Raw genomic sequence first — 24,977 nt, 5'->3', positions numbered from 1 at the left:
AATGGTCCGGTTCGAGAAATTTGACTAAAATTCGAGATGGGGCATCCCGATCTGGGTCTTCAGCACGAGTGACTTGGGTGAGAATGAAGGGACGTCGTGGACCGAATCGTGGCCGTGTTTATCTTGGGCGGATGTGGTCGTGTTGGGGAGGTTGACCGCGCGCAACTTTTTGGTTGACAAGCAAATTGGTGACGCGCGCTGAGCACAACTGTGTCGACGGACTTTCAGTGGCCGGGGACCTGCTGCAGATGGGGGTTGACAGGGGCCTGTACGTGTGGACTTGGCGCCACTGCTGAACGCGTCCCCATTAATCTAGACGCGTCGAGGGGCTAGCCAACAAGAATTCCCGATCCCAAGTCCAAGTCACTTTGTAAACCTTCAATCTTGATTTTGACAGTCTCAACTAATTTGGTGTTCAGCTCGGAGTTTGGATAAAGAAGTATTGCAATTGGTTCTCACAAGATACCCATACGACGACATACCCCTATACGCCGTTGCTCCTCTGCCCTATAACTCGATACTGAAACCCAAGCCGAATCCAGTTTACTCTCAACCCATCTCCAGCTCACCAGTCACAATGGAAGACCCTCCAATGGTCGAGGACGTTGCCCTCGAGACTCCAGTCCCGGGTGCCTTTGTCCCCCCTTCTATCAACGAAAAGGCCATTCTCTCAGGCGATTCATACACATACTTCTCCCCAGTTCCCTCAACACTTCTCCCACCAACATCAGCAACCAAACCCAGCACACCTGATGAAGCTGATTCGCCAGCAGCGTCCGGCACCCCAGTCTGTCTGGGTGTCGATGAGGCCGGCCGCGGGCCGGTCTTGGGACCCATGGTGTATGGTGTCTTCTACCTACCTATTCCTCTCTCAGACCCCTTACTCCGTGAGACCCATCACTTTGACGACTCCAAAGTGCTCACACCGGCCGTCCGCTCACAACTCATGACGGCTCTATGTACGCCAGGCTCCGACTTGGCCGAGACTTGCGGCTTCGCCATCTCAGCTCTCAGTGCCCGCGATATCTCATCAGGCATGATGCGCCCAGTGGCCAACTACAACCTCAACGCCCAGGCCATGGACGCCACCGTCGACTTGATCAAGGGTGTCTTTTCTCAGGGTGTCAATATCCAGGAGATTTACGTTGATACCGTCGGTCAGCCCGCCGCCTACCAAGCTAAGCTCCAGCGCTTCTTCCCCGCAACAAAAATTACAGTCGCGAAGAAGGCAGACAGTCTCTACCCTTGTGTATCGGCCGCCTCTGTATGCGCAAAGGTCACTCGTGACGTCGCACTCGAGGTTCTTTACAAAGGCCGAGCCCCTGACGCTGCGGCAGAGGGAGAGGAGGGCATGGCTTGGGGTTCGGGATACCCATCAGATGGACGATGCGTGTCATGGATGAGGTCTAATATGCACCCAGTGTTTGGATGGGGGCCCGAATGCCGGTTCAGCTGGGGCACGGCCAAGGACATGCTCGATGCCAAGGGAAACCCCAAGGTGGACTGGCCAGTCGAAGAAGATGGTGATACCGCGCGGATGACAGACTACTTCGCGTCGGGGAATAGGGATGAAGACGGTGATGAGTTGGGTACTTGGTTTGGGAAGCCGGCTGGCTTGGAGGCGTTTTAGTTAGTTGGTTCAGACTGGGATTGTAAAATATATGTTTCACTATTGAATACCGCTTTGGAGGTGTAAAGACGTACCGTTGCCTACCTTGGGATGTCCATGGGTATGAGCGGCGATGTCTGAATAGGCACCAGGGAACAACGATGGTTTGCTCACGTGTAAACCTCATCAATATTGTCAATAGGCAATACTTTACCCTTGTGATACTTCATTATGTCTTTGAAGTAGAAGTCGGCAACTGTTCTGTCACATTACTTCAAGGAGGTGATCGGGAGATGTCGTACAGTCCCCGGCCGTGTCTGGTGAGCATCATGAACAACCTCGTTGTCCACCTGGCATGGCATCTTCATGATTCCGGAGTCGGTAAACGGCTACGAGCCAGTGCTTTGCATTCATCCGCCTTTTCTGAAATGTCTTTGCCGGTCATGTTACACAGTTCCTCCCATTCAGTGACATATCGGTGTAACACCTCGCCATGTTGTCAACTTCACTTGCAGCCGACACGCTATCCTTCTGCTCTGCTCATCTTCTCGTTTTGACGATGAACATACGTAATCTGTGAACAGTTGCTATGATCAGTGTCATTCTGAAGGATAAAAAGATCCGTGACACGGGTTTCTTCGTGCCACATGGTCGCATCTTCCTTCGGCTACTCTATATTATGGAGTAAACAGATTTGTCTGCGATTTCCATCACCAGTATTGATCAACCATGAAAGCACACAGTGCTTACAGTATTCATCATCATTCACATTTGAGGTCGTCAGAGATATGGCAAAGCTTCTGGTCAGCTGCCAAAATAACCTATCATTTGACCAGAAGCTTTTTGGTGATACGGCCGTTGTTAGGTACATGTACCTTCAGTTGAATGTTAGCATTTTCTGTGCTTGTTTGATGAACTCCATACGTTTCCCACATGTGACAAGTGGTATTCACCCCAGCTCCTGGAATGTCTATTTACGGCCTTCGCCGTAGAAGCATACAGTCCGCCAGGTGAGAGTAAATCCTCCCCTCTAAATTGGTCATTTGGCTACGACAGGTTTACAGGAGGTCTTTCACTCAGTCATTAGAAATTGAGGCCACACAAGCCATCGAGTCAGAATTGCGATGGCTTTCGAGTGTTCCCCTGCCCACGAAAGGGACATTTGAAGGTGGCGGTAAACATTACAAGGAAACTAGCATAACGTGACGTCCGTCACATTAAGTGTTGTGGCCCACGTGAAAGATTCATGTGACACACATTCATTTGGTAAAGATGGGAAGTACGAAGTCTGAATAGACCTACGTAAATCGAAGTTGCGCTTTCTTTAAAGCGGAACTATCGAGCTGGAAAGGCACTGCACAAAGAGCTTCGCAGGCGGCGGGGGATGAAGAAATGCAGGTTCGAACCCGTACGAGACTTCAACGAAGTCAAGCTGAAGCGAATACTCAAACTATCTAATTAAAGGTAATTTGCCCAGATTTTACTCTAGCAGACGTGTTCACCCTCCACTTACTAACGTTTTTGACACTGCCAATACGCTCCTCTCAAAAAGATACCTCAACAAGGTTATACGTTGCCTCGCTTCCGCACTTAACTCAGAACTACTTCCTTACCGCAAGCTTCATCATGTCGTTTCCTGATACCACTGTCAGAGCCAGAATCAGCAAAGACTGGATCCCATTCGAAGATCCGCAAACTAGGGGACATCGAAGATTACCGCTGGGACAAGCTGGTGCAGGGCACTGACGGGATTATTCGGGACCCTGCCGAAAAGATATACGACCGCTATCTGTGGTTCGAGGTTTACGGCCGCGGTGACTTTGCCTGGGGTCTTCATTGCAACCCCCAAAAGTTCAAGGACCGTCTCATCGTTCCCGAAAGGTACCTTGAGATAGGCCCTCGCTTGGCGTCATGTTCCTGCAAGGAACTTGATAAGTCGGCCCCGGTCGTAAAGGCCGACAAAAACATCGAGAGACCGTTTGAACGCCTTCTCGTCACGTTCTTCAAGTCGTGGGAATCTCAGAACCATGCGTTAGGTCTTGCCGGGGTTAGTCTTCGACAGCTTGACATGTTGAAGAAGCCAGGGGAAATTGCGAGCATTGCGAAGAAAATGGTTCAAGGTTAGTGAACAAAGTCCTTTATTACGAGAACATGAGATGTTGAGAGTAACCCTAGGCTTCGAGAATATGGGAACTCTTGATTTGTTTCGCAACAGCATGCCCGGCCTCAAGGACATCATATCGAAGGTTACCGAGTACAATAAACTCTCTGCTAAGGAGAGAGATGACCTAGACACCAAATGTGTGCTTTATATCACCGTCTACCACGGAGAGGACGAAGTTTTTCCGTACAATTTCACAGCCCATTGCTTCTGGAAGATGAGCACGGAGGGAACGAAATACGTAGAAGGCCAACGACAGAAGATCGAATCCACGTTGCCATCTAGATATTCAGTCAACCACTACGAGTATATGAAGAACTTCCTCAAGGAACCCAACAGAAAGTGGGCGATTTACCCCATCGCCAAGATGGAGAAGCCTAACCCCTCTGAGGGCCCAGCATGGCATACCTGGGCGGAACAGGCAATCATTGCCCTATACGATGCCTATCATCCAAGTATGCGAGACATGTCTTGGGAGGGCTTGAATAACCCCGCCACTTGTTTGCCCGGTCACGTCGCTAGTATCCTTACAAGAATCGCTGGCTCAATAACGGCTTCTAGGGCATTTTCTTCATTCGCGAGACCCAATTTCACTGTCCGCTTCGACTCGGAGAGTGGTCTTAATTGGAACAGCTCAGTCTTGGAGTTGTATCGTATCAAAAACGGTCTCTGGACTGGACCCGAAAAAATCCGTCATGTTTTGACTGGGCCCCAAAGAGACCGTCTTGGGCCTCACATTTATTGCTGGCTCTACAAGGGACCGCCGTGCAGAGTGGAAGACAACGGCGACCCCAGAGATCCCAACAGACTTGCCGTCACTTTTTTCACATGTAAAGTGCCGCAAGGCGTATACACGGAAGACGCCACTCAGGCACTCCGCCTTCCTCTGAGTAGAAATGCTGGGGGATCTGACTGGGGGGTCAGAGAGGGCGACTACGTAATTCCCGCAGTCGAGATCACTACCGGTACGTCGAGTACGCGCCATCCTTATTCATACGAGGACTTTCTCCGCGTCGGTCCATACGACACCTTCTTGGAAATGCTCAAAGTCGCCTATCGCATCGAGTATACGAATGCAGACGGAAATCTCGAGACCAGGTACTTGACACAGGAAACAACAGTGCACTTACCAAATGGAAATTGGGCCCAGGCGATGTCCGTCCTCGCGACATTCGCCAATAACTGGCAGGGTGTCCCCAAAGGTGTCCCGAGTCCCCTCATAGACAAGTGGCAGATCAGGCTTCGCAAAGTTGAACCAGTCTTCTTTACAGAGAGCCATAATGCTGAGATCCCCAAGAAGATAGACCAGGACCGGCCCGAATTGCTCCCCAACGAGGAAATGGAGAAATATCGTGACGGGACTTGTAAGTTCAAAGAAGCTGATTGGTATTCCACGGACAAGGCAAATTGGCAGAAGCCGGTCGTCATCAAGAGCAAAAACATTGATGGTGTTGCTTCTCAAGCTGTAGAGGCTGCTGGGCATAAGGAGAAAGATGACAATGGAAATGTCAAGTGCAAGGAGATGGGCCGTTTCGTTTACGACCCAACAACGGCCCTTGATCCCGAGGAGGGGATCTAGGGCGGACTAGCGGACCTGGGAGATGGACAAATTCTTTCTCCAGATATCTAGCCACCTTGGCATTTTCTATTGATGATTTCCGTAGTTCGCTCGCAGGGGAGTTCGGGTAGTTCTCAGCCACTTTCAATTTACCATTCTGAGATATACGCTTAACACGAATGTTTCGTCAAGTCTTGTGGCATAGAAGATGCAGTGTTTTTGAGCGCCTTGATTTTCAAGTGAAATGGATTCGAAAGACCATATCTGATCAACCAATATCGCCGCCGCCGCTGCCTTCCTCAACGTCGTCGACACCGATCCTGACAACATTTTGTTTTGGAGTTCCGATCCGGAACCGAGACCCACTTATTACGGGCTTCTTGTATAGCTAAGGCCGACCGGCCGGGGCCGAGCATATGGAGTCACTTCCGATTACCGCACCTACCTGCCTGTCTTGCCATTCCCGCCAGTATCGGGGGGATTTCTATCTTTGCCTCCATCTTTGGCTGCTTAGTCGTTGTTGGGAACTACTGTCCGTGGAAGCATCAGGTACGAATACGCACTGAGAAATTGCGAGGCAGAATGACAGAGGGGACAATGGTAAGAGGAGGGACATGAGGAATGGGAGGAACAGAAGAAGAAAACCCGCAATGGTGGGTTTCATTGGGCTGCCATGGCAACAAAGGCTGCCCTTTGCGCATCTGCATGCAATGTTCACCACCACATCCACCAATCCTAAGAATAGGTATCCGTACCTAGTTGCGATAGCAGCCTGATTTCCCACGTCAATTCCCTTTGCCTAGCTGTGGCGGTTTGCCTGAATGTTCGTCTCAATGCTGTAGTCACTTGTGTCCCCTCCTCACCTTTGCCGCCGCATTTCTTGGTGCTCCCAACCCAACTGACATTGATTCCGGTTGCTTAAGGTGCCTGACTAAGGTCCAGACTGGAGAATCGAGATGGTTGTGGTGGGTAATAGATGCTTCATGAAGGGTCTCTGGAGCCTGGGTCCCGTCGCTGGGCCACATAGCTGGGCCACTGCGTGGCCCAGTCTGGATGATATCACCTCACCAGCGATGGAAATTCTTTTTTCTGGAGCGGTGTGGATTCGTGGACGAGAGGGGAAAGGTAGAGGGTACTTACACAGACCAGTTTTAAGGCGTGCATGGGAGCCTGGCCAGGGTACTGCGACAAGGGGCGCAAACGGGCTGCCCCTCCATAGACTTCATGGAAGGTTATGATGTCAGCGAATCGCCTTTCGCAGAATCTTTCGAAAGTCGTTGGAATCGCCTTGGGGAATTGCCTCGAATCCAGGAAAATTGGAAACCTTGCCTCCTGGAGAGGCTGAAAAGGCCCTAGTCTCGAATTAATCCTTGTATGGGTTGGTAGAAAATTTCAGGCGTGTTCGAGAGGTTCCTGGAAGTGTCTCCAGCTGGGCCGCAGCGATGGTGGTACCCCACCAATTGAGGGCGGGTGGAAGAGGAAAGAACCATTTCGAATTTTTGCGGGGCACTGAGTCGCTCCAGCCTCCTACCTGCCGTCCACCTTTTAAGAATCCAAACACCATCCTCTCGCATCTCCTGTCTCTTCACTCTCTACGAAAAACCATCTCCTTTAATACCCATCAGAAACAGAAGTGTCCAGCGCATTTCTTTTTTCACCGAACTCTTGATCGCTGATATCAACTCTACCGGAACACAACTTCTCCCGGTTACGCGCACGAAGATACCCCTCCTTCACACGCAAACTCTCAAAACACCACAACTCTTCTTCCACACATCACAACCGTCACAATGGCTTCCGGAGGCAAGGCTGTCGGTATCGACTTGGGTACTACCTACTCGTAAGTTGCTCCTTCCTTCCTGCCCTCTTTCCCCCTTCCTGGCGCGCCTTTTCGCCGCCCAATTCTCACCACCACCCAACATGATCATAACATACTAACAACATCTAGATGTGTCGCATACTACTCCAACGACAAGATTGAAATCATTGCAAACGACCAGGGGAACCGGACGACTCCTAGTTTTGGTATTTTTCACGATTTCGCTATCGTTCTCTAGAACAATTTTACTAACTTTTTTCGCAGTTGGTTTCACCGACACTGAGCGTCTCATCGGAGATGCGGCCAAGAACCAGGTCGCCATGAACCCCCACAACACGGTCTTCGATGCCAAGCGTCTCATTGGCCGCAAGTTCCAGGACTCCGAGGTCCAGGCTGATATGAAGCACTTCCCCTTCAAGGTCATCGAGAAGGGTGGCAAGCCCAACATCGAGGTCGAGTTCAAGGGCGAGACCAAGACCTTCACTCCCGAGGAGATCTCCGCCATGGTCCTGACCAAGATGCGTGAGACTGCCGAGTCTTTCCTCGGTGGCCAGGTCAACAATGCTGGTAAGTACACACGTCCCGAATCTCAGTTGAGAGCCACAGACTAACACATCCCAGTTGTCACTGTCCCCGCCTACTTCAACGACTCCCAGCGTCAGGCTACCAAGGACGCCGGTCTCATTGCCGGCCTCAACGTCCTCCGTATCATCAACGAGCCCACCGCTGCCGCCATTGCCTACGGTCTTGACAAGAAGGCCGAGGGCGAGCGCAACGTGCTCATCTTCGATCTTGGTGGTGGTACCTTCGATGTGTCTCTTCTGACCATTGAGGAGGGCATTTTCGAGGTCAAGTCCACCGCTGGTGACACTCACTTGGGTGGTGAGGACTTCGACAACCGTCTCGTCAACCACTTCGTCAACGAGTTCAAGCGCAAGCACAAGAAGGACCTGTCCTCCAACGCCCGCGCCCTGCGCCGTCTTCGCACCGCTTGCGAGCGTGCCAAGCGCACCCTGTCCTCGTCTGCCCAGACCTCCATCGAGATCGACTCCCTGTTCGAGGGTATCGACTTCTACACCTCCATCACCCGTGCTCGCTTCGAGGAGCTCTGCCAGGACCTGTTCCGCTCTACTATCCAGCCCGTCGACCGTGTCCTCACCGACGCCAAGGTCGACAAGTCCCAGGTCCACGAGATCGTCCTGGTCGGAGGTTCCACCCGTATCCCCCGTGTCCAGAAGCTCATCTCCGACTACTTCAACGGCAAGGAGCCCAACAAGTCCATCAACCCCGATGAGGCTGTTGCCTACGGTGCCGCTGTCCAGGCCGCCATTCTGTCCGGTGACACCTCCTCCAAGAGCACCAACGAGATCCTTCTTCTCGACGTTGCCCCTCTGTCCCTCGGTATCGAGACTGCTGGTGGCATGATGACCAAGCTCATTCCCCGCAACACCACCATCCCCACCAAGAAGTCCGAGGTCTTCTCCACCTTCTCCGACAACCAGCCCGGTGTCCTCATCCAGGTCTACGAGGGTGAGCGCCAGCGCACCAAGGACAACAACCTTCTCGGCAAGTTCGAGCTTACCGGCATTCCCCCCGCCCCCCGCGGTGTTCCCCAGATTGAGGTCACCTTCGACCTTGACGCCAACGGAATCATGAACGTCTCCGCCGTCGAGAAGGGTACCGGCAAGTCCAACAAGATTGTCATCACCAACGACAAGGGCCGCCTTTCCAAGGAGGACATTGAGCGCATGCTTGCTGAGGCCGAGAAGTTCAAGGATGAGGATGAGGCCGAGGCCCAGCGTGTCTCTGCCAAGAACGGCCTCGAGTCTTACGCCTACTCCCTCCGCAACACCCTCAGCGACTCCAAGGTCGATGAGAAGCTTGAGGCTGATGACAAGGAGAAGCTCAAGACTGAGATCGACACCATTGTCACCTGGCTCGACGAGAACCAGCAGGCCACTCGCGAGGAGTACGAGGAGCGCCAGAAGGAGCTCGAGGGCATTGCCAACCCCATCATGATGAAGTTCTACGGCTCTGCTGGCGGTCCCCCCGGTGCTGGAGGTGCCCCTGGCGGCTTCCCCGGTGCTCCCGGCGGCGGTGCTCCCCCCGGCAACCACGACGACGGCCCTACCGTCGAGGAGGTTGACTAAATTGATACCCTTGATGAATTCTTTCCTTAGAGTCCGAGTCATGGGTGTGGCACCGCATCGGCTGCTACTGGGTTTCACGACTAGACTTTTGCTTTCTTTGCATTTATGAAATCACGACGGGAAAAGCACGGTTATGGGTCAGATGTATTCTAGCTAGACTCCGCGGTTTAGGAAGTCTAATACAAAACAGTAAAAATTACCTGGTTATTCAATGACTGTGATGCTGTCTGAAATGTTGTGAAGTGGTGAGGAACATGCCAACAGCAAATGGTAATTGACAGATGCTGATGGTGCAACAAAATGGCTTCACTTTGCCTGACGTCCAAAATGTGAGGAGAGATGAGTTTTGTACAATAATCATGCCGCTGCTTCGATGCCAAGTCCCTGCCTAATCTGTTTGCGCCTCTCAATCTCCATCCTCTGCCACTCCTCGTCATTAATTGTGGGTTCTTCCAGACTCTCCGTAAATGCCGTGCCTGGTGGGACCTTGGTGGTCCTTGCCTGCCAGACGTCCTCACTGCTCGGCTTGCCATCTCCATACTTCTCAAACTCCTTCTGGCGATAGTGGTCTCTTATGGAATCCTCCTTCATCTTCCCCGTGTAACTCTTGATCCTCATACAGAACCAAAAGTCCTCCCAGTGTTCGCTGCAAGAGCGCATCGTGCCGTATCGGTAAATGCTGTTCCACTGGCCGCCGACAGACTGGCAGTGAAAAGCCATGTCAAAAGCCTGGCGGCAAGACATATTTGTCGGTAGGGTAGACTCGGCCACAGGGTTATCGGAGGGTGGCGTGATCGCTCGGTTGCTCGTTTGCGAGGGTGAGTCGGGTGATGATTTGAGGGAGAACCATGACGAAGAAGACGATGATGGTTTGGATGGTGTAGAGGATGCTTGTGCTGGCGCAGGCGCCTTCTCTTCTGGCTGACTACCCGATTCGTTCTGGAAGAGGGCGAGGAACTTTACAATCTCGGGATCGACCTCGGAATCGGTCGATTTATTCGAGGGTGGAGGGGTAGACGCAGGAGCCTGTGAAGCTTGTCCCGGAGCGGGAGTCTTGGGGGGAGATGGTGAAGCCCAGAGCCAGCCCATTTTGAAGAGTTTTTGATACTAAACAAAAGACAGAGTAATGGTTCGGGTAATGTCCCAAGGTAATATCGTCTTGGGTAGGTCGGGCGCAGTCGAGAATGAGGGGAAGTCGGCAATCGTTACCATCAATGACCTCCAAGACGGCGCGTCTTAGCCAATGAGTGGTTGCATGATTTTTGCCGTAGCTGCGCGTGCTCTGGTGGGGCATCGTCGGTTCGGATAAGATATCGTCCGTTTCGAAACTTAAGGTTACGGGGCGCGCTGGACCGAGCGGGCCTTCAAGTGGAGCCACACAGCGTGACATCATCCCACGCGAACACCGGGGTTTTCTCGTGAAGAAGGAGCTAAGCAGCTCTGGTAAGGTGAGGTGAGGCAGGAAGGACTAAGGTAGCTTGCCTTGATTCTCTTCCATTGCCTTCCATCCAGCTGTTCCCAACGTCCCGTCTACAAACTCGATCCCACCGTCGCTTGCCAAAGCAACATGTGAGTCTGCAACCACATCCATCCAATGTTACCTACCAGAGCGCTGTTTCGCTCCGGCATGAGGCCTGCGCCTCGGCTGCAGATGAGATGGGGCCCGCCCCGGCCATTTACTCAACCCCAGCGACATGGAGCTATCGTGCGCGCCGCGTCCAAAGCATGGGAGAGCACCGTCACCGGCGAAGAGAAGTCTGGGCACATCGCCACTTCGGAGAGCGAATCCATTCTCTTCTTTGACAGTAAGATACCTGGTCACCCCTTCCCTCTGCGGGGTTGTTCCTGCATCTGACCCAGGACCTCGCGTCCCGGGTTTGGTCCATACCCTTCCTTAATTTGTCCTCCCGGCATCGAATATCATATCGATGCCCTTCACTGTCTCCATTTTCCTCGTCAACCACTTCCCCTGCCCTCTTCGCACTCACGGTCTTGTCCTCAACACCCCACCACCCTTATGCTCCTTATCCAATGTCCATCTCAGCCAACGCTCGCGCGAGAGATAAACACTGACAACAGCTGGTAGACCTCTTTCCTCTCAAGCTCACCTACCTCCTCCGGCGATCATGGCAGTCAGACCGTGACCTAACCGACCTTCTTAAGCGCTTCGATAGCTCTGGCGGAGGCCTTGGCACCGACCCAATCAGCCTGGTAAAACGAGCGATCCCCAACGACCTCCCAATCAAAGTCACAGAGATCCTACCACGACTCAAGGACGGAGGAGCCTTTGTAAAATTCAGCCATGGCTCCGACGTTGTACCAAAAGATATCGAGAGTGAGTCTGCACCTCGTTTTAGTGCGCAATGACTTCTTCGTCGCTGTCTGAACCGGGTCTTCTCAACTCTTGTAGATGCGTGGCTAACAACTCCTAAGCATCCCTCGCACGCTCGCTCGAAAAGCATCCCCTCAGACCATGGTTTAACCCTTTTCGTGGGGTTCAGGCAGGACTCGTCAAGGGCGTTCCGTGGCTAGAGGACCTCTATCGGTTTCCTAAAAGTCGCGTCAAGGTCGAATTCACAGGAAAAGACGCTGGCGGCGAGGCTGTCGAACTCTCACAGGAAACTCTCTACAGTCTGTTCCGCAGATACGGTAAAATTGCCGAGATAACATCACAACCCTCCGACTCGAAGATCCTCCCAAAGTACGCATACATCGACTTTGCGCGCGTTCGCGATGCCATCATGGCGAGAAATTGTCTCCATGGATTCCTTGTCGACGAGGGTCTCGGTGGCGGAAAGATCGGTACAAGGCTTCGCCTCTCTTATGAGCAAAAGGTCAAACCGCACAACATCTGGAACTGGCTCACTAGCCATCCTAGGGTGGTGATTCCTGTCGTTGCCGCCCTTCTCGCGGCCATCACGGTAGCCATCTTCGATCCCATACGCGAATTCTTTGTCAAGGCCCACATCCAACATTCTTTCCGGTTAAGCAACAACAAATTCTATCGATGGATCAAGAGCCAGACTTCCGACATCTTCTCCTCATTCGGGCACAAGAAATCTGACAAGGCCGGGTTCAGCGCAGTTTGGCAGCATCGCCGAGACCTTATCGAGCAGATTCAGACCTGGCTCCTCGAGAGCTCCGACACCTTCATAGTTGTTCAAGGCCCTCGGGGCTCCGGAAAAAAGGAACTCGTCTTGGACCAGTCACTCAAGGGCAGGAAAAATGTTTTGGTGATTGACTGCAAGCCCATCATCGAGGCAAGGGGCGAAAGCGGGACTATCAAACACCTGGCTGCCGCTGTGGGCTACAAACCGATCTTCGCTTTCTTGAACAGCATGAGCAGCATGATCGACTTGGCAGTTCAGAGCACAACTGGAGTCAAGGCTGGCTTTTCCGAGACACTGGAGTCGCAAGTGGTCAAAATCCTCCACACAACCGCCGAGGCCCTGAAGGAGGTCTCCCTCGCCGGACGCGACAAGGATGGCAAAGACGGTAACCTTTCAGATGACGCCTACTTGGAGGCTCGTCCGGATAAGCGGGCCGTTGTGGTCATTGACAACTTCTTGCACAAGAACGAAGGCTCAGCCTTAGTCTACGACAAGGTTGCGGAATGGGCTGCGGCCATGGTTCAGAACAACGTCGCCCACGTTATCTTCTTGACGGACGACACCTCTTACTCAAAGTCACTATCAAAGGCGATGCCGGATCGCGTTTTCCGTCAGGCTGCTTTGGGTGATCTCTCCCTTGATGTTGCCAAGAAATTCATCATCAGCCGTCTCGAAGAGGATGAAATCGAAAAGGTCCGAGAGCAGTCCAAGGATGCAGAGGAGAAGAAGGAAAAAACTGAGCAACACCAAAAACCCGATCTCTCGGAGCTGGACTCGGCAATTGGAATCCTTGGCGGCCGTCTCACAGATCTCGAATACCTTGCAAGACGCTTGAAGGGCGGCCAGAGCCCACAGCGGGCCATTGAGGATATCATCAACCAGAGCGCCACTGAAATAGTCAAGATGTATCTTTTGGGCGGCAGGGATACCGTCGAGGGAAAGAAATGGTCCACCGAGCAGGCATGGTACTTGATCAAGGCGCTTGCCTCTCACGATGCTCTCCGATACAACGAGGTTCTTCTGTCTGATACTTTTACCTCTTCCACCACCCCCGGCGCCGCGAACGGAGAGTCGGCCTTGGAAGGGCTCACAAACGCGGAGCTCGTTACGGTGGAGACCTACAACGGCCGGCCGCAAACAATCCGTCCCGGAAAGCCAATGTATCAAGCAGCATTTAGTCTTTTGCTCGACGACCGCGTTCTTAGGGCCAAGATGGACCTGGCTCTTTTGAAAGAGCTGACCAAAGTGGAGGCCAAGGTCATTGAGAAGGCCGAGGGTGAGCTGGCTCTACTAGGCAGCCTGCCAAAGCAGCCTGCTCAAACCGGATCTCGAGTGTCGTATGTGCTCGAAAAGCTTGAAGGCAGCCAAATAAAGATAACAAAGTACGAGAAGGAGATTGCAGCGCTCAAGGCGGTTCTGAAACACAACTACTAAGGCTTTTTTTGTTTGGAAGCTCATGATCTGCATCAAAACCAGCCAGAGAACGACCGAAGGCGATATACGGTGGTCGATACCCTTCTCATTATTTTAGTAATACCGAGTTACCCAGCATCAATCAAGCTCATGACTGTCAAACACCCACCCGTCCTTATTGTTAACGCCGTTCTGGAATCGCCGTCAGCATGCCTACCTTTGACAGCCGTGGCACCTGAGTCTAGGTGCCTAAGGTAGGTCGATGGGGGGGGGAGGATGCCTTTAAAGGTCTCTGCAGAACGAAGCACGCTGATTCCCTGTTCGTGCAAAAGCCACGACATGGAAAATTGAGGATGATTATGTGCATTCGCTAGCGCATCGCTTGTACCCTGAGGTAGGTATTGCGGCGCTGCACCTTTTTACTTCTTGGTGACTGTCTCTACCAATGACAACCTAATGATTCAGTGAAGAAATCTGTTGATACTGAAGGCATCAGGTCGACCACTTTGAGTGGTAGTCAATGACACTTGCCATGGTGGTTTTAGTGGACCTCGGAGTCCTGGAACTTGCAGCCAATGAGACGTTTGGCATCGAAGACCACATTGTTGTGGGGGTTCATGGCGACCTGGTTCTTGGCGACACCTACGACGAGAAAGACGCTCAATACGCTCAGTGTCGGTGAAACCAACTGCGAAAAAAGTTAGTAAAATTGTTCTAGAGAACGACAGCGAAATCGTGAAAAATACCAAAACTAGGAGTCCCCCCCCCCAAAAATCGTGCCCGGAGGCCACGATGAATTGCAGCATGTTTCGGGAGCACTACCTCATTACTTACGTGCGAAGAGCTGGCATGTAAGAAATTTGAGAACCCCACTGACAGGACTGCCAACAGCACAGATAAGCCAGAGTCCATTAAAGTACAAAAGCAGCAAGGGCCTTTCAGAGCAAAAGACGCCTAGGCAAACACTGCCAAACCAGCTTGTACTACAAATGTAACATCTGTCTGCGTGTGGGAGACTAACATTAGACTCCGCATAGTCTCCGCCTGCTGGGAACCACCGCGAGGATGGAGGTGGACGAACGCCTCCACGGTCTTTTAGAGAAGCGCATAGAAAAACGTCTGCCCCGCGGGGTTCGCTGGGGGTCCCTTGGTAAATGAGCATCTTACTGGTTGACAGTACAGTACTCGTTGGGTCGTATCATCTCTTGCTCACCCTGTCTAGGAAAACACGACTCAGACCTCACCTATTGACCGGGAAGTTGGCCGAAGGACACAAAGGTGCAAAGGCGTACTTGGAACAAAACCTGGTCACGAGGTCATGTGCTTGCGGTGCCACCAGTCAGTCATCAATCAATCGAGGATACTCCTCTGGAAAGCTGCATCCTCTCCTCCAACCAGGACGCAGAAGCGATCTTGGGCCCGATACCCCCCAATGCGACAACCCAAGCTTTTGCGGGTGACGATACAAGCATTTTAGAGGGCTGGGCATTTCCTCGGCAATTCTGGGCATTGCGGGCGGCTCTTCAGCACGATTTCTTGGCTACGACTCTGGCCGACGACACCTCATCAATTCTCGATTCGCAATTCAACAACAGTAATTTTCGCATGTCCAAAATGCACTACTGCTCTGTAAAGCAAATATGCGGCCTTTTCTCCGCCTTGTCGGTATTATGAAGCTCCGGAGACGGACGTCCTATCCATGCATCGCCCACACCATTTATACGAGCCGGCCTTTTCCTTTGCGCCTTCGTACTATGGCACCATGTCTAGGTATCTGAAAAGCCGTTCAGTTGGTTTCCAAGTGGAGATGCCGTTGACTGGTCTGCCATAAAGACCAATGGCAAGCATACCGCCTCCGGACAATGCCGTCTTCATGCGGGCGTCGAAATGAGGAGTTGGTTTATCCTGGTCAAGCTTACTCGCTCTTGTGCACTCTTCTTTTCCAACCAGCTCTGGGTACGGGGAACGCATTTTTGGTGCACCAAACCCCGCAAACCCGGGGTCAAGGAAGCGTACCCGGTTTATTTTCTGTCACTTCTAGGTTCTCGGAGCGCAAGCAGAAAAGCGCAATGGCGACCTCATATCACGGTTGCAGGAGTTATGAGCACTTTGAAATCGATTGCGACGTCAATCCCGCCGTTCTTGGCGCACTCAAGGAGATCTCTTGTTCTATCTTGGCCTTTCCCAAATTCCCCGAGATAAGTGGCAGCGACTCCAAGCCTCCAACGTCAAAAAGCACAACCGATCCCGCCCTCGAAGCGTTCTCCCCCGGTCGATAGCCTACCACAGAAACGGCGCTACTCTCCAAACATAGTGGGATCGGCAGCTGGGTAGCATCTCATCTGACGACGCCATTCCCGTCTTGCGCCGCAAAGTAGCCCGCCCGCTCGTTTGTCTTGCATGTATACGCCAGGGGCAAATAAGACGGTCAAGCTTCCTCGGATGAGCTTTGAGTCTTGCGCTCAAATGTACTTCTGACGGTATCCGTCTGACGGGGTCCCCCGTTTTGATTACGTCCTGTCTCGAGTGGCCAGGGTTCCTGTCCTTATCTCTTGCAACACGGACGTTCCCATACAACGTGTGTTGCGTGTGCCAGCGCTCAACGGCCGGGACGTGCTTTTCCTGAGGGAGAAAGTGAGGAGAAAGGTCAGTCTGGGGAAATCCCATAGGTTTGGACTGAAGATACGGCTAAACAGCAACGGACCGTCAGAACCCTGAATCCGTTCAGTCAAAAAACGGGACCGTTAACGGCCAAGGCTGGTCCGAAGAAACTTAGCTTTTGCTTTCAGCTTTGCTGCCTGCGGCGTCCAGCAGCCGGTATCATTCTGCGCCGATCTCTGCCCAATTCCTACAAAACAAAGGAGCGCTACCAAGGCGCCGGGCTTTGGTCCGCAGAACTCAACTCGAATGACAGCCACTGCCAGTGGAGATCTCAAAATGTCGCACAACCCAGATGCGCCCCTGCGGAGCATCGTTACATCTCCTTCGACCGGCAGTCCAATAAGACTCGGGGATCTAGATGATGGGCCATGCAAGACCGAACTCGCGAACCATGTAGTCTGGTCTGCTCTCCGCTGCCATGGCCAGATGAAGAGAGAGCCGCCACTGTCATGGTACCCAGCCGTGTCATTACGCTGCCATACCATACACCACGCGCGCGTGAGGGGAAGTTTTCTGCTCCATGGTCCATCTGAACAATGGCGACCATCTCCCTGCCGCCCAAACCCCAGCGAATCCACTTTGAAAGGCTTGGGCTTTCCCCATGGGTCGCCCCATTGTGGATCTATCTCTGTATGCTCGCACGCTGTGGTCCAGTCCATTGACATGAGAGGAGAGAGAGGGGGGAACAAAGATGGTCTACATAGTCGCGTTGACAGACCGTTCTTACCTTGCGGGGGAAGGTGGTTGCGCCGGTCTGGTCTCCTTGAACCTTGTGTAGAGGTTGGGATGAGATTTCGTCTGTGGGTGAGATACAAATACCAGGCAATGCCCATCCCATGCTTTCTCGGTTTCCCCTCCTCTCATCCGAGCCCTGTCTTTGGTGTTGGACGATCACTCTCAGATCCAAGGCGCATTTTCTTCGTAGAGACTTTACTGTCATCTCGCGATAGATCAAGAGGATAGAGCTAGAAGCATTGAACACTCTCACATCAACTAAGAGACTATTCAAGCATTGAGTCGTTGATAGCACTCAACGCGCCGCAACAATGGCGGACGAAAAACACAACGACGGCGTCGCGGTGTAAGCATCACTCCTCAACACCAATCCTCAAACTCGGACTAACACTCTCAGCTCTGGTGACTTTTCAAACATGGAGAAAGCCCGCCGCGGATCCCAAGCAACAGTAGACCTAAACGACAACGTCGACGCAAAGTCCGTCCCTCCCCTTCTACAATCCAAATCTCTCCCGGACCTCGACTAACACCACCAAACAGAATCAGGAACCCTCTCCTCGGCATAACCCGCGCCGAGCTCCTCCGCGACGTCGAAGCTTTCGCCCAAGACAAGGGTCTGCAGGAGTACATTCCCGTCCTGAAAAAGGGCGCCCTCGTCGCCCAGGACCCGACGGGCTACGAGGAGATTGACGGCCCCGAGACCCTCGACGCCACCGAGATCCAGGTCCTCCGCGATGAGGTCGAGCACAAGTGGCGTATCCCCAAGATTCTCTACCTCACCATCATCACCTGTTCTATTGGTGCTGCCGTCCAGGGGTGGGATCAGACGGGCAGCAACGGCGCGAATTTGTCGTTTCCTACGGTGTTTGGGATTGGGGGTACTTCGCATCATGATACTCTCCTCGTACGTTCTCACCTATACACTCACTTTCACTCACGGTTCATCCCCGATATGTGACGAGCTTCACTTTCCTCCGAATACTAACGTTCAAAAGGTCGGCCTCGTCAACGCGGCGCCATACATCGGCAGCGCCCTCATCGGCTGCTGGCTCTCGGACCCGCTCAACAACTTCTTTGGCCGCCGCGGCGCAATCTTCTTCGCCGCCAACTTTTGCCTCTGGCCCGTCATCGGGAGCGCCTTCTCCCAGACCTGGCCGCAGCTGCTCGGCTGCCGTGTCCTCCTCGGCATCGGCATGGGAGCGAAAGCCAGCACGGTGCCCATCTTTGCCGCCGAGAACTCGCCTGCGCCGATCCGAGGTGCTCTTGTCATGACATGGCGTGAGTAGAACCTCCGGATGAGCTTTAGACTTCCTACTCAGATCTCATATATACTAATCAACAAAACGTCAACAGAACTCTGGACCGCCTTCGGAATCGCAGCCGGAACAGCAGCCAACCTCGCCGTCGCAAAAACCGGCGCCATCGCCTGGCGCCTGCAGCTCGGGTCCGCCTTCATCCCGGCCTTACCGCTCGTGCTGCTCATCTACGTCTGCCCGGAATCCCCGCGCTGGTACATCAAGAAGAACAGGTTCCCCGAGGCCATGAAGTCGCTCCTGCGGCTGCGCAACCACCCGATCCAGGCGGCGCGCGACATCTACTACATCCACACGCAGCTCCAGGTCGAGGCCGAGATTGTCGGGCGGTCCAACTATGCGAAGCGCTTTGTGGAGTTGTTTACTATTCCGCGTATCAGACGGTGAGTGATCTCTCATATGAGACGAAGAGGTGGCGAGATGAGTTTCACGACTGACTTTTGTGATGTAGTGCCACATTGGCTTCCTTTACCGTCATGATTGCCCAGCAAATGTGTGGTAAGTCAAACCCTTTTCCTATTCCCTCAACATATCTAGCCCATACTCACATAAACGACAGGAATCAACATCATTGCATTCTACTCCAGCACAATCTTCAAGGAGGCCGGCACCTCAGAGTACAACGCCCTCCTAGCCTCCTTCGGCTTCGGCATGGTCAACTTCATCTTCGCCTGGCCCGCCATCTGGACCATTGACACCTTTGGCCGCCGCTCCCTCCTGCTCTTCACCTTCCCCCAGATGGCGTGGACGCTGCTCGCCGCCGGCCTCTGCACGCTCATCCCGGGTACTGGAGGCGCTCACCTGGGACTCGTGGCTTTGTTTATCTACCTCTTTGCCGGTATGTCCTTCTCTCCTCACTCTGTGCACCAAACGTTGGAAATATGAAATACTAACGGCTCACAGCATTCTACTCCCCCGGCGAAGGCCCCGTCCCCTTCACCTACTCCGCCGAAGTCTTTCCCCTCTCCCACCGCGAAGTAGGCATGTCCTGGGCCGTAGCAACCTGCCTCTTCTGGGCCGCCGTCCTCTCCATCAGCTTCCCCATCATGCTCGCCGACCTCGGCGTCGTCGGCTCCTTCAGCTTCTACGCGGGTCTCAACATCGTCGCCCTCGTCATGATCTTCTTCTGGCTTCCGGAAACCAAACAGCGCACCCTCGAGGAGCTCGACTACGTCTTTGCCGTGCCCACGCGCGTCTTCATGCGCTACCAGCTCACGCAGGCGCTGCCGTACTGGTTTAAGCGATGGATTCTCTTCCAGAAGAATGCCACGCTGGAGCCGCTGTACAAGTTTGACCTTACGCACGAGGATCACCACGGGAGTAGCGAGACGTATGAGAAGACGCAGGTTGAGCAGCGGGATCAGAAGAGGAGCGGTTCTGCTACCGGCGTAGACGTCACTGCTTCGTAAAGATGCCGAAGTAGATCTGTAGACGAAGACTTAGACTGACGCGGGGGGGATTGCACTGACTGGGCCTGGGACCCGTTGGACCGTGGACGTTGAGAATGGGGGCTTTGATACCAAATGAGGCTGAGCTAAAAGGGAGGAAGAGCATGGGGAGTTTACGGCGTGTAATACACACGCGCGCCTGCGTAATCAGCGTCGTCGAGTTTGCTCCGTTTACTCGGAGAATTGTTCTGTAGACGAGGGGAGGGGGGCGGCTGAATGGGCTGCCCGCCCACAACCCGTAATCGAAAGACATCACGAAAGCACCGGAACACATCCCGATGATGCCATTTTGAGTGCTCCCCTCCCTTTGTAGCGTAGTCTGTAGAGAATGACTGCCGATTGTGTAAAGAGCCCCCCTCCAATTTTCACGATTCATGACAAAACAACATTCTCAACCATGAAAGACTTTTCAACCACCCTACCGTGTCTCCCGCCACCAGGCCGGCCCGCTTGACGCAGGAAGGTCGGAGGGGGTGGTTGAGAAAAAAATGTCTCTTGACGAATCTGGCTCAGGGGCGGCAAGGCGGTAAGAGTTCTTCGCAGGTCTCAGTGATCTTCTCAGACGGCGCGAGAGACGGCGGCTTTTCTAAATGGGTCCTCGGATCCCCCTGGTAGCGGGGGCCGCGTTCAATTGACGTATGCACCCCGACTCTCCGAGTCCTTCTCCCGGGATGACGACACCAAGTGCGGAAGAACGCGTGGGAGGGACAACATTCGGAGTAGAGCAGAAGAAGAGAGCTCAGCCCTTGGCACGAGGGCAACGGCAGCTAGGCGTGCTAAGCCAGCCAAGGGCTCGTGAAGACTTTCCCGAACTGTCCGCCGCAAGCAGTGATCCAAATCGAGATTCTTCTCCCGCCGCTCTCGTGTTGAGTCTAGCGTCAAACCTAATAATGCAGACTGAGGCGATCGATTATGAAAGATTTTCGCAACACACGGGCTGTAGATCCGATCCAACCTCCGACAAGCAGATTCAAATCGTCGAAGAATGTGAGACGTGGCACCGCTTGTGCTACAGGAATTCAGAAAGGGGATAGAACCGTAAGAGGCATATTGCAGTGTTGAAAGTCACATGAAACACATACTTGAAGAGTAAAAAGAAAGAATGCGCAAACAGGCCACCTCGTAATCTCGTGTGGAATAGAGTTCCTCGCCCGCGGACCGTGCTTCTTGCCTGAGAACGTGAGGAGAGATCGTGTTACACCGCCGCAACCTCAGAACCTTTAGCGCTTGCTTTTTCAGGTACCCGCGTTTTCGAGGGTCTGAGGTGTGCGAGGTGTGTCTCTGACGATCACCTCGGGCTGAAAACCGTTCTTGGGAAAACAAGAGGAACCGTGAGGGAGTCGGTTGTGTCATTGGTCGCCACTGGCGCGAATCGCAATGAAGCCAACGTCGGACTAGGCTGGCGCCGTTGAGGACGCCGGCTACTGGGCTGCCGCGAGCCGCGGACGGGGCGGCTGGTTGGTTGGTTGGGTTTCGAAAAGGGCTAGTGAAGAAGAGCTGGTAACAGGGAGGGCGACTGACAGGCCACCGAGTGGGCACAACCCGTACATGGTAGCTGAGTGGCCGACCATGTGGCCTTTGATATTGAGAGAAAAAACCTTGAAGCTCGCCTACGAGTCGAGACCTGTGGTGCTTGTAAGAAACAGAGCGGAAATTGAATTGACTTATTGATCAATGGGTGCAAGATTGAGTGGCCTGTCGAGGCAGGGACCCATGGGCAGGTCCAACGGTCCAGACTCGAAGAGACTTGAACGCGCGGTGCAAGCCAGCTTCTGTCACAGCTTGTCTCTCTCTTGTCCTTGTAGGGCTCCGCTAGGACGCAGGGGGCGGGGATGGGGGGGAGGAGAGCTGGGAGACTGGGGACTGGGACTCGAAAAGGAGGAGACTGGAGACAAGATGCGGCGGACGACGAATGGATGGGTGGGCGGGTGGCTTTTCGTGCTAGCGAGAATTGTGTCAAGGTAGAAACGAAACAGAGACGTCGGCTTGTGGGAAGGCTGATAAAAGGACGGAAGTGGTCTGGTGTTTTGGTGTGATTCTGTAACTATGAACGGCATTGATTGCCTGGTGTGACGGGCTGGTCCGGCGGAGGTTTGTCGTTGTCTTTTTGGGCCCTTGGGGAATCTTGGAGGGTTGCAACATGGGAAGGGGGGCTATGCCAAGAGGGGGGACTCTCCAGATGGGTCGGAAGGGACGTGAGGGAGACGACACCCACAGTCTAGAGAGGGAGACATCGGTTCCAAGAGGTTGGATGATGGGCGAAGAGCTAAAGATGGATCGATTAATGGGTGAGTGGATTTGACAGTCATGAAGCGGCGGATGGATGATGCTTCCAGCGACTGTCAAACGCAAACATGTGCCGGCACGGACGGTGGGGGATAATTGGATGAATGGTTGGGTGAATGAAAGGGTGATGCCTCCTCTCTCGATCCCGAAGGAGAAAAAAAAAAATCTCCATGCTCGTTTTCCACCAAAGACCGTGGTGGGTGGAGACGAATAATTGGGGTGATTTTTCGAATGGTATTCCTGGATCGCGATACGGCAGTGGCAGTGACAGTAAGGTACGGATGCAGAGTACGGCGCAACACGGCAACCTGGCGCCGGCGGCTGGCGGCTGACCGGCGAGATCTGCGGAATTTACTGAGTGCTGACAGAACGTGGAAGGCACAAGGAAGCACCGCAGCGAAGTGTTCTCAAAAGGGTCAGCACCTCTGTGATCCACGCAAGGAGATGTAAAAGGTTAAGCTTCTAACACTCCACTGATGTGGGAACGTATTGGAGTGATAGTCGGCCATCTCTCGCAAATCGAGCAACTAACAACAGGCGACTCGTCAGCCGGGTGGACCTGGGTCAATTGATACCACAGATCCTGCCATTGGACGCGTGAACCGGGCAGCTTCCCTGATTACTCCGTGGGAACTGCAACTCCAACCAGGGCAGGGGCCAACGATGCTCCAGTAAGAGGTGGAAGGCGCAGACCTTGACCCCAGAGAGCAGCGCTGGGAACTGCTTGGAGCCTATGGAACCCGAGGACCCCAGAATGGCATACTCCGTAAGGTAGCGACTCTGGGAGGGACCCTTTCACCTGGCAGTGGGCACCAAGGCCGACCCTTTCCCACGCACACTGGCTCAGCCCACCCCAAGGGACCCAAATGACTCCAAAACAGTCACCGGGGCCTTCAGACTGCCGGTACTGACGCTGCCCTAGAAGGATATGTGACGATATCAAGGAACAAGAAACCGAATGAAGGGTGCTCGCATGGCAGGGTTACAACTTACACATTGTAATCTCACCAAAATGTGCAATCTCACTCTCGTGCAGCAACACATGCAAATGCACCGAGGCAGTAGCCAATCGAGTGGCGACGAAGGAACATCAAGCTTCACTCACTCGTAAGCGGTTCTGCGGCACGTCTGATGTGCGGCACTCGGACAATCAACTCGAGGAACCTTGAATTGCACTAGGGAACTTTTAGTGCAACCTTTTGATAGCACTTGAATATCCGTACACACTTGTGTACTATGTAAGCAAGCTCTGTACGAGTGTCAAAACTTCGGACATGTCATGATATGCAACCCAGACGGAAAGGAGCAATACCGACGCGTCCCTCGACCTTGCCGGGCAGTTTCTTCCTGCAGGCTGCAAGGCACGTTCACTATTCACGCTTCGTTACTAACGTCAACGACAACAACAATAACATTCATATGTCGTAGTATCCCTGCAACTTGCAAGTACCGCGTTCAATGACCCAGTCCGCACGGCATTCCATAGCGGAAGTAAAATAGATATGCAGAAAAACCAAGAAGTCCACCGGCGAGCACGGCATCACCAAGGCCCACCTGAGAAGAGGCACCTCCACCCAGCTGAGGTACGTATCTCTGCGTACCCTGTGAGGTACGAAGTGACAAAGTACTTGGGAGGTGGACACCACAGACTATCCACCAACCAAGAATCGGGAACCGCCAGTCCTGGGTACCGGCCAATCCCAGCAATCGACCCGAGAACTTCTGAAACTCGTCTGTCAGTGGCTTGTTGTCCCCTGCATCAAAGCTGCCAGCCCGTCCTGCAGCAAAAAAAAAAAGCCTGCCACTTTGAGATTTCTGGCCCGTTTTCTGCTTGATCTGGCCGTCTGGCTGTTGTCTGGCTGTCCAGGCTCTCGTTCACTGTCCAGGTCCCGGGACCTTAGAGTACGTACCTTACTCAAGGTCCTCTGCGGCCTGCCAGAGACACATTGACCCAGGACCAGGAAAAAAAAAACCCAGATGCACCAGAAGGGGGGTGCCCCGGCTTAGCACAGAAGGAAGGAAAAAAAACCGTTCAGGGGTCCCGCCAAGATGCACGCTCCAAGACAGCCGTCCCTCCCACTAACGCGCCTAGCGGCGGCGGCACCCCTTTCGTCCTGTCTTCAGGTTTGCGGCTTCCGCTTGCCTTGCTTGCCTTGCACTTTGATGATCGTCAACCTGCTAACCGCACCTTACCATCCCACGTCTTCATCCTGTTTCCCTAACTAGAACAGCACCTTGCCGTCATTCTCTCTGCCTTTCTGCCAATTTTTTTTTTGGCTCGTCTTTCGCTTAAACCCTGAGCTTCTTCCCCTCCTCGCCTTCTTTTTCATCTAGACTCCCGCTCGTTTCGACCTCTGGCTGTTCTCTCTCTCTCTCTCTCTCTCTCTCTTCCTCTCCTCCTCCCCGCCCTCTTCCCTACCTGTCTTATCCCGTCCTACCCTCCTCCTCTTAAGATACCCTTTTCCTTGTAATTACCTTCGCTTTTGGGAATTGGGTTGCCGTCACACGAGGATAACACAGAACATACACGCGCGCTCACCTTTTGTAGAACCAAACCCAGTCGTTACTTTGGTTCTCGACCTTTTTTCCCATTTTTCCTCTCGAGTATCACACGACACCTCGATTGGTTTCCTACAAGAGCAGGATTCGACATCCGCTCCGTCTGCGCATTAATAGACTGCAACTATACAGCAAGTGGTCTGTACAACAATCAC

At 53.3% G+C, this 24,977-nt stretch overlaps 8 protein-coding genes across 8 annotated transcripts; 5 read left to right on the top strand and 3 right to left on the bottom strand.

Annotated features, from left to right (window-relative positions):
* The first annotated feature begins 376 nt into the window (after window positions 1-376).
* BDP81DRAFT_421975 (ribonuclease HII) lies at window positions 377-1,826 on the top strand. Its single transcript, XM_060589949.1, has one exon. The coding sequence runs from the start codon at window positions 578-580 to the stop codon at window positions 1,628-1,630; it is 1,053 nt and encodes a 350-aa protein (XP_060448473.1). The 5' UTR covers window positions 377-577; the 3' UTR covers window positions 1,631-1,826.
* Window positions 1,827-3,235: 1,409 nt separating this feature from the next.
* Window positions 3,236-5,349, top strand: BDP81DRAFT_447467 (uncharacterized protein; the record flags this gene model as incomplete). The annotated part of the gene is made up of 3 exons (XM_060592187.1): window positions 3,236-3,256; window positions 3,297-3,729; window positions 3,785-5,349. 3 exons carry the CDS (start codon window positions 3,236-3,238, stop codon window positions 5,347-5,349), a joined length of 2,019 nt encoding a protein of 672 aa, XP_060448472.1.
* Window positions 5,350-6,893: 1,544 nt separating this feature from the next.
* BDP81DRAFT_184697 (hsp70-like protein) lies at window positions 6,894-9,476 on the top strand. Its single transcript, XM_060582331.1, has 4 exons — window positions 6,894-7,168; window positions 7,277-7,353; window positions 7,412-7,714; window positions 7,769-9,476. The coding sequence occupies exons 1-4, from the start codon at window positions 7,119-7,121 to the stop codon at window positions 9,295-9,297; spliced, it is 1,959 nt and encodes a 652-aa protein (XP_060448471.1). The 5' UTR covers window positions 6,894-7,118; the 3' UTR covers window positions 9,298-9,476.
* A 178-nt stretch (window positions 9,477-9,654) lies between these two features.
* On the bottom strand, window positions 9,655-10,386 carry BDP81DRAFT_391914 (uncharacterized protein; the record flags this gene model as incomplete). Its single annotated transcript, XM_060587621.1, has 1 exon — window positions 9,655-10,386. One exon carries the CDS (start codon window positions 10,384-10,386, stop codon window positions 9,655-9,657), a length of 732 nt encoding a protein of 243 aa, XP_060448470.1.
* A 538-nt stretch (window positions 10,387-10,924) lies between these two features.
* BDP81DRAFT_391913 (RNA12 protein-domain-containing protein) lies at window positions 10,925-13,841 on the top strand (the record flags this gene model as incomplete). Its single annotated transcript, XM_060587620.1, has 3 exons — window positions 10,925-11,102; window positions 11,384-11,632; window positions 11,731-13,841. The coding sequence occupies 3 exons, from the start codon at window positions 10,925-10,927 to the stop codon at window positions 13,839-13,841; spliced, it is 2,538 nt and encodes an 845-aa protein (XP_060448469.1).
* A 520-nt stretch (window positions 13,842-14,361) lies between these two features.
* BDP81DRAFT_404510 (uncharacterized protein) lies at window positions 14,362-15,869 on the bottom strand (the record flags this gene model as incomplete). The annotated part of the gene is made up of 2 exons (XM_060588910.1): window positions 15,582-15,869; window positions 14,362-14,508 (listed from the first exon to the last, which is right to left on the bottom strand). The coding sequence occupies exons 1-2, from the start codon at window positions 15,789-15,791 to the stop codon at window positions 14,362-14,364; spliced, it is 357 nt and encodes a 118-aa protein (XP_060448468.1). The 5' UTR covers window positions 15,792-15,869.
* Window positions 15,870-16,332: 463 nt separating this feature from the next.
* BDP81DRAFT_184673 (uncharacterized protein) lies at window positions 16,333-17,585 on the bottom strand. The gene has a single exon (XM_060582330.1). It carries the CDS (start codon window positions 17,312-17,314, stop codon window positions 16,565-16,567), a length of 750 nt encoding a protein of 249 aa, XP_060448467.1. The 5' UTR covers window positions 17,315-17,585; the 3' UTR covers window positions 16,333-16,564.
* Window positions 17,528-19,938, top strand: BDP81DRAFT_459194 (uncharacterized protein; the record flags this gene model as incomplete). Its single annotated transcript, XM_060593513.1, has 8 exons — window positions 17,528-17,562; window positions 17,614-17,694; window positions 17,757-18,120; window positions 18,212-18,494; window positions 18,570-18,912; window positions 18,981-19,027; window positions 19,089-19,367; window positions 19,433-19,938. 8 exons carry the CDS (start codon window positions 17,528-17,530, stop codon window positions 19,936-19,938), a joined length of 1,938 nt encoding a protein of 645 aa, XP_060448466.1.
* Between the last annotated feature and the right edge of the window lie 5,039 nt (window positions 19,939-24,977).

The sequence above is a fragment of the Colletotrichum phormii genome, assembly GCF_030913505.1.
Source record: "Colletotrichum phormii strain CBS 102054 chromosome Unknown BDP81scaffold_5, whole genome shotgun sequence".
NCBI lineage: Eukaryota > Fungi > Ascomycota > Sordariomycetes > Glomerellales > Glomerellaceae > Colletotrichum > Colletotrichum phormii.
This window is presented reverse-complemented; position numbering and strand designations above follow the sequence as displayed.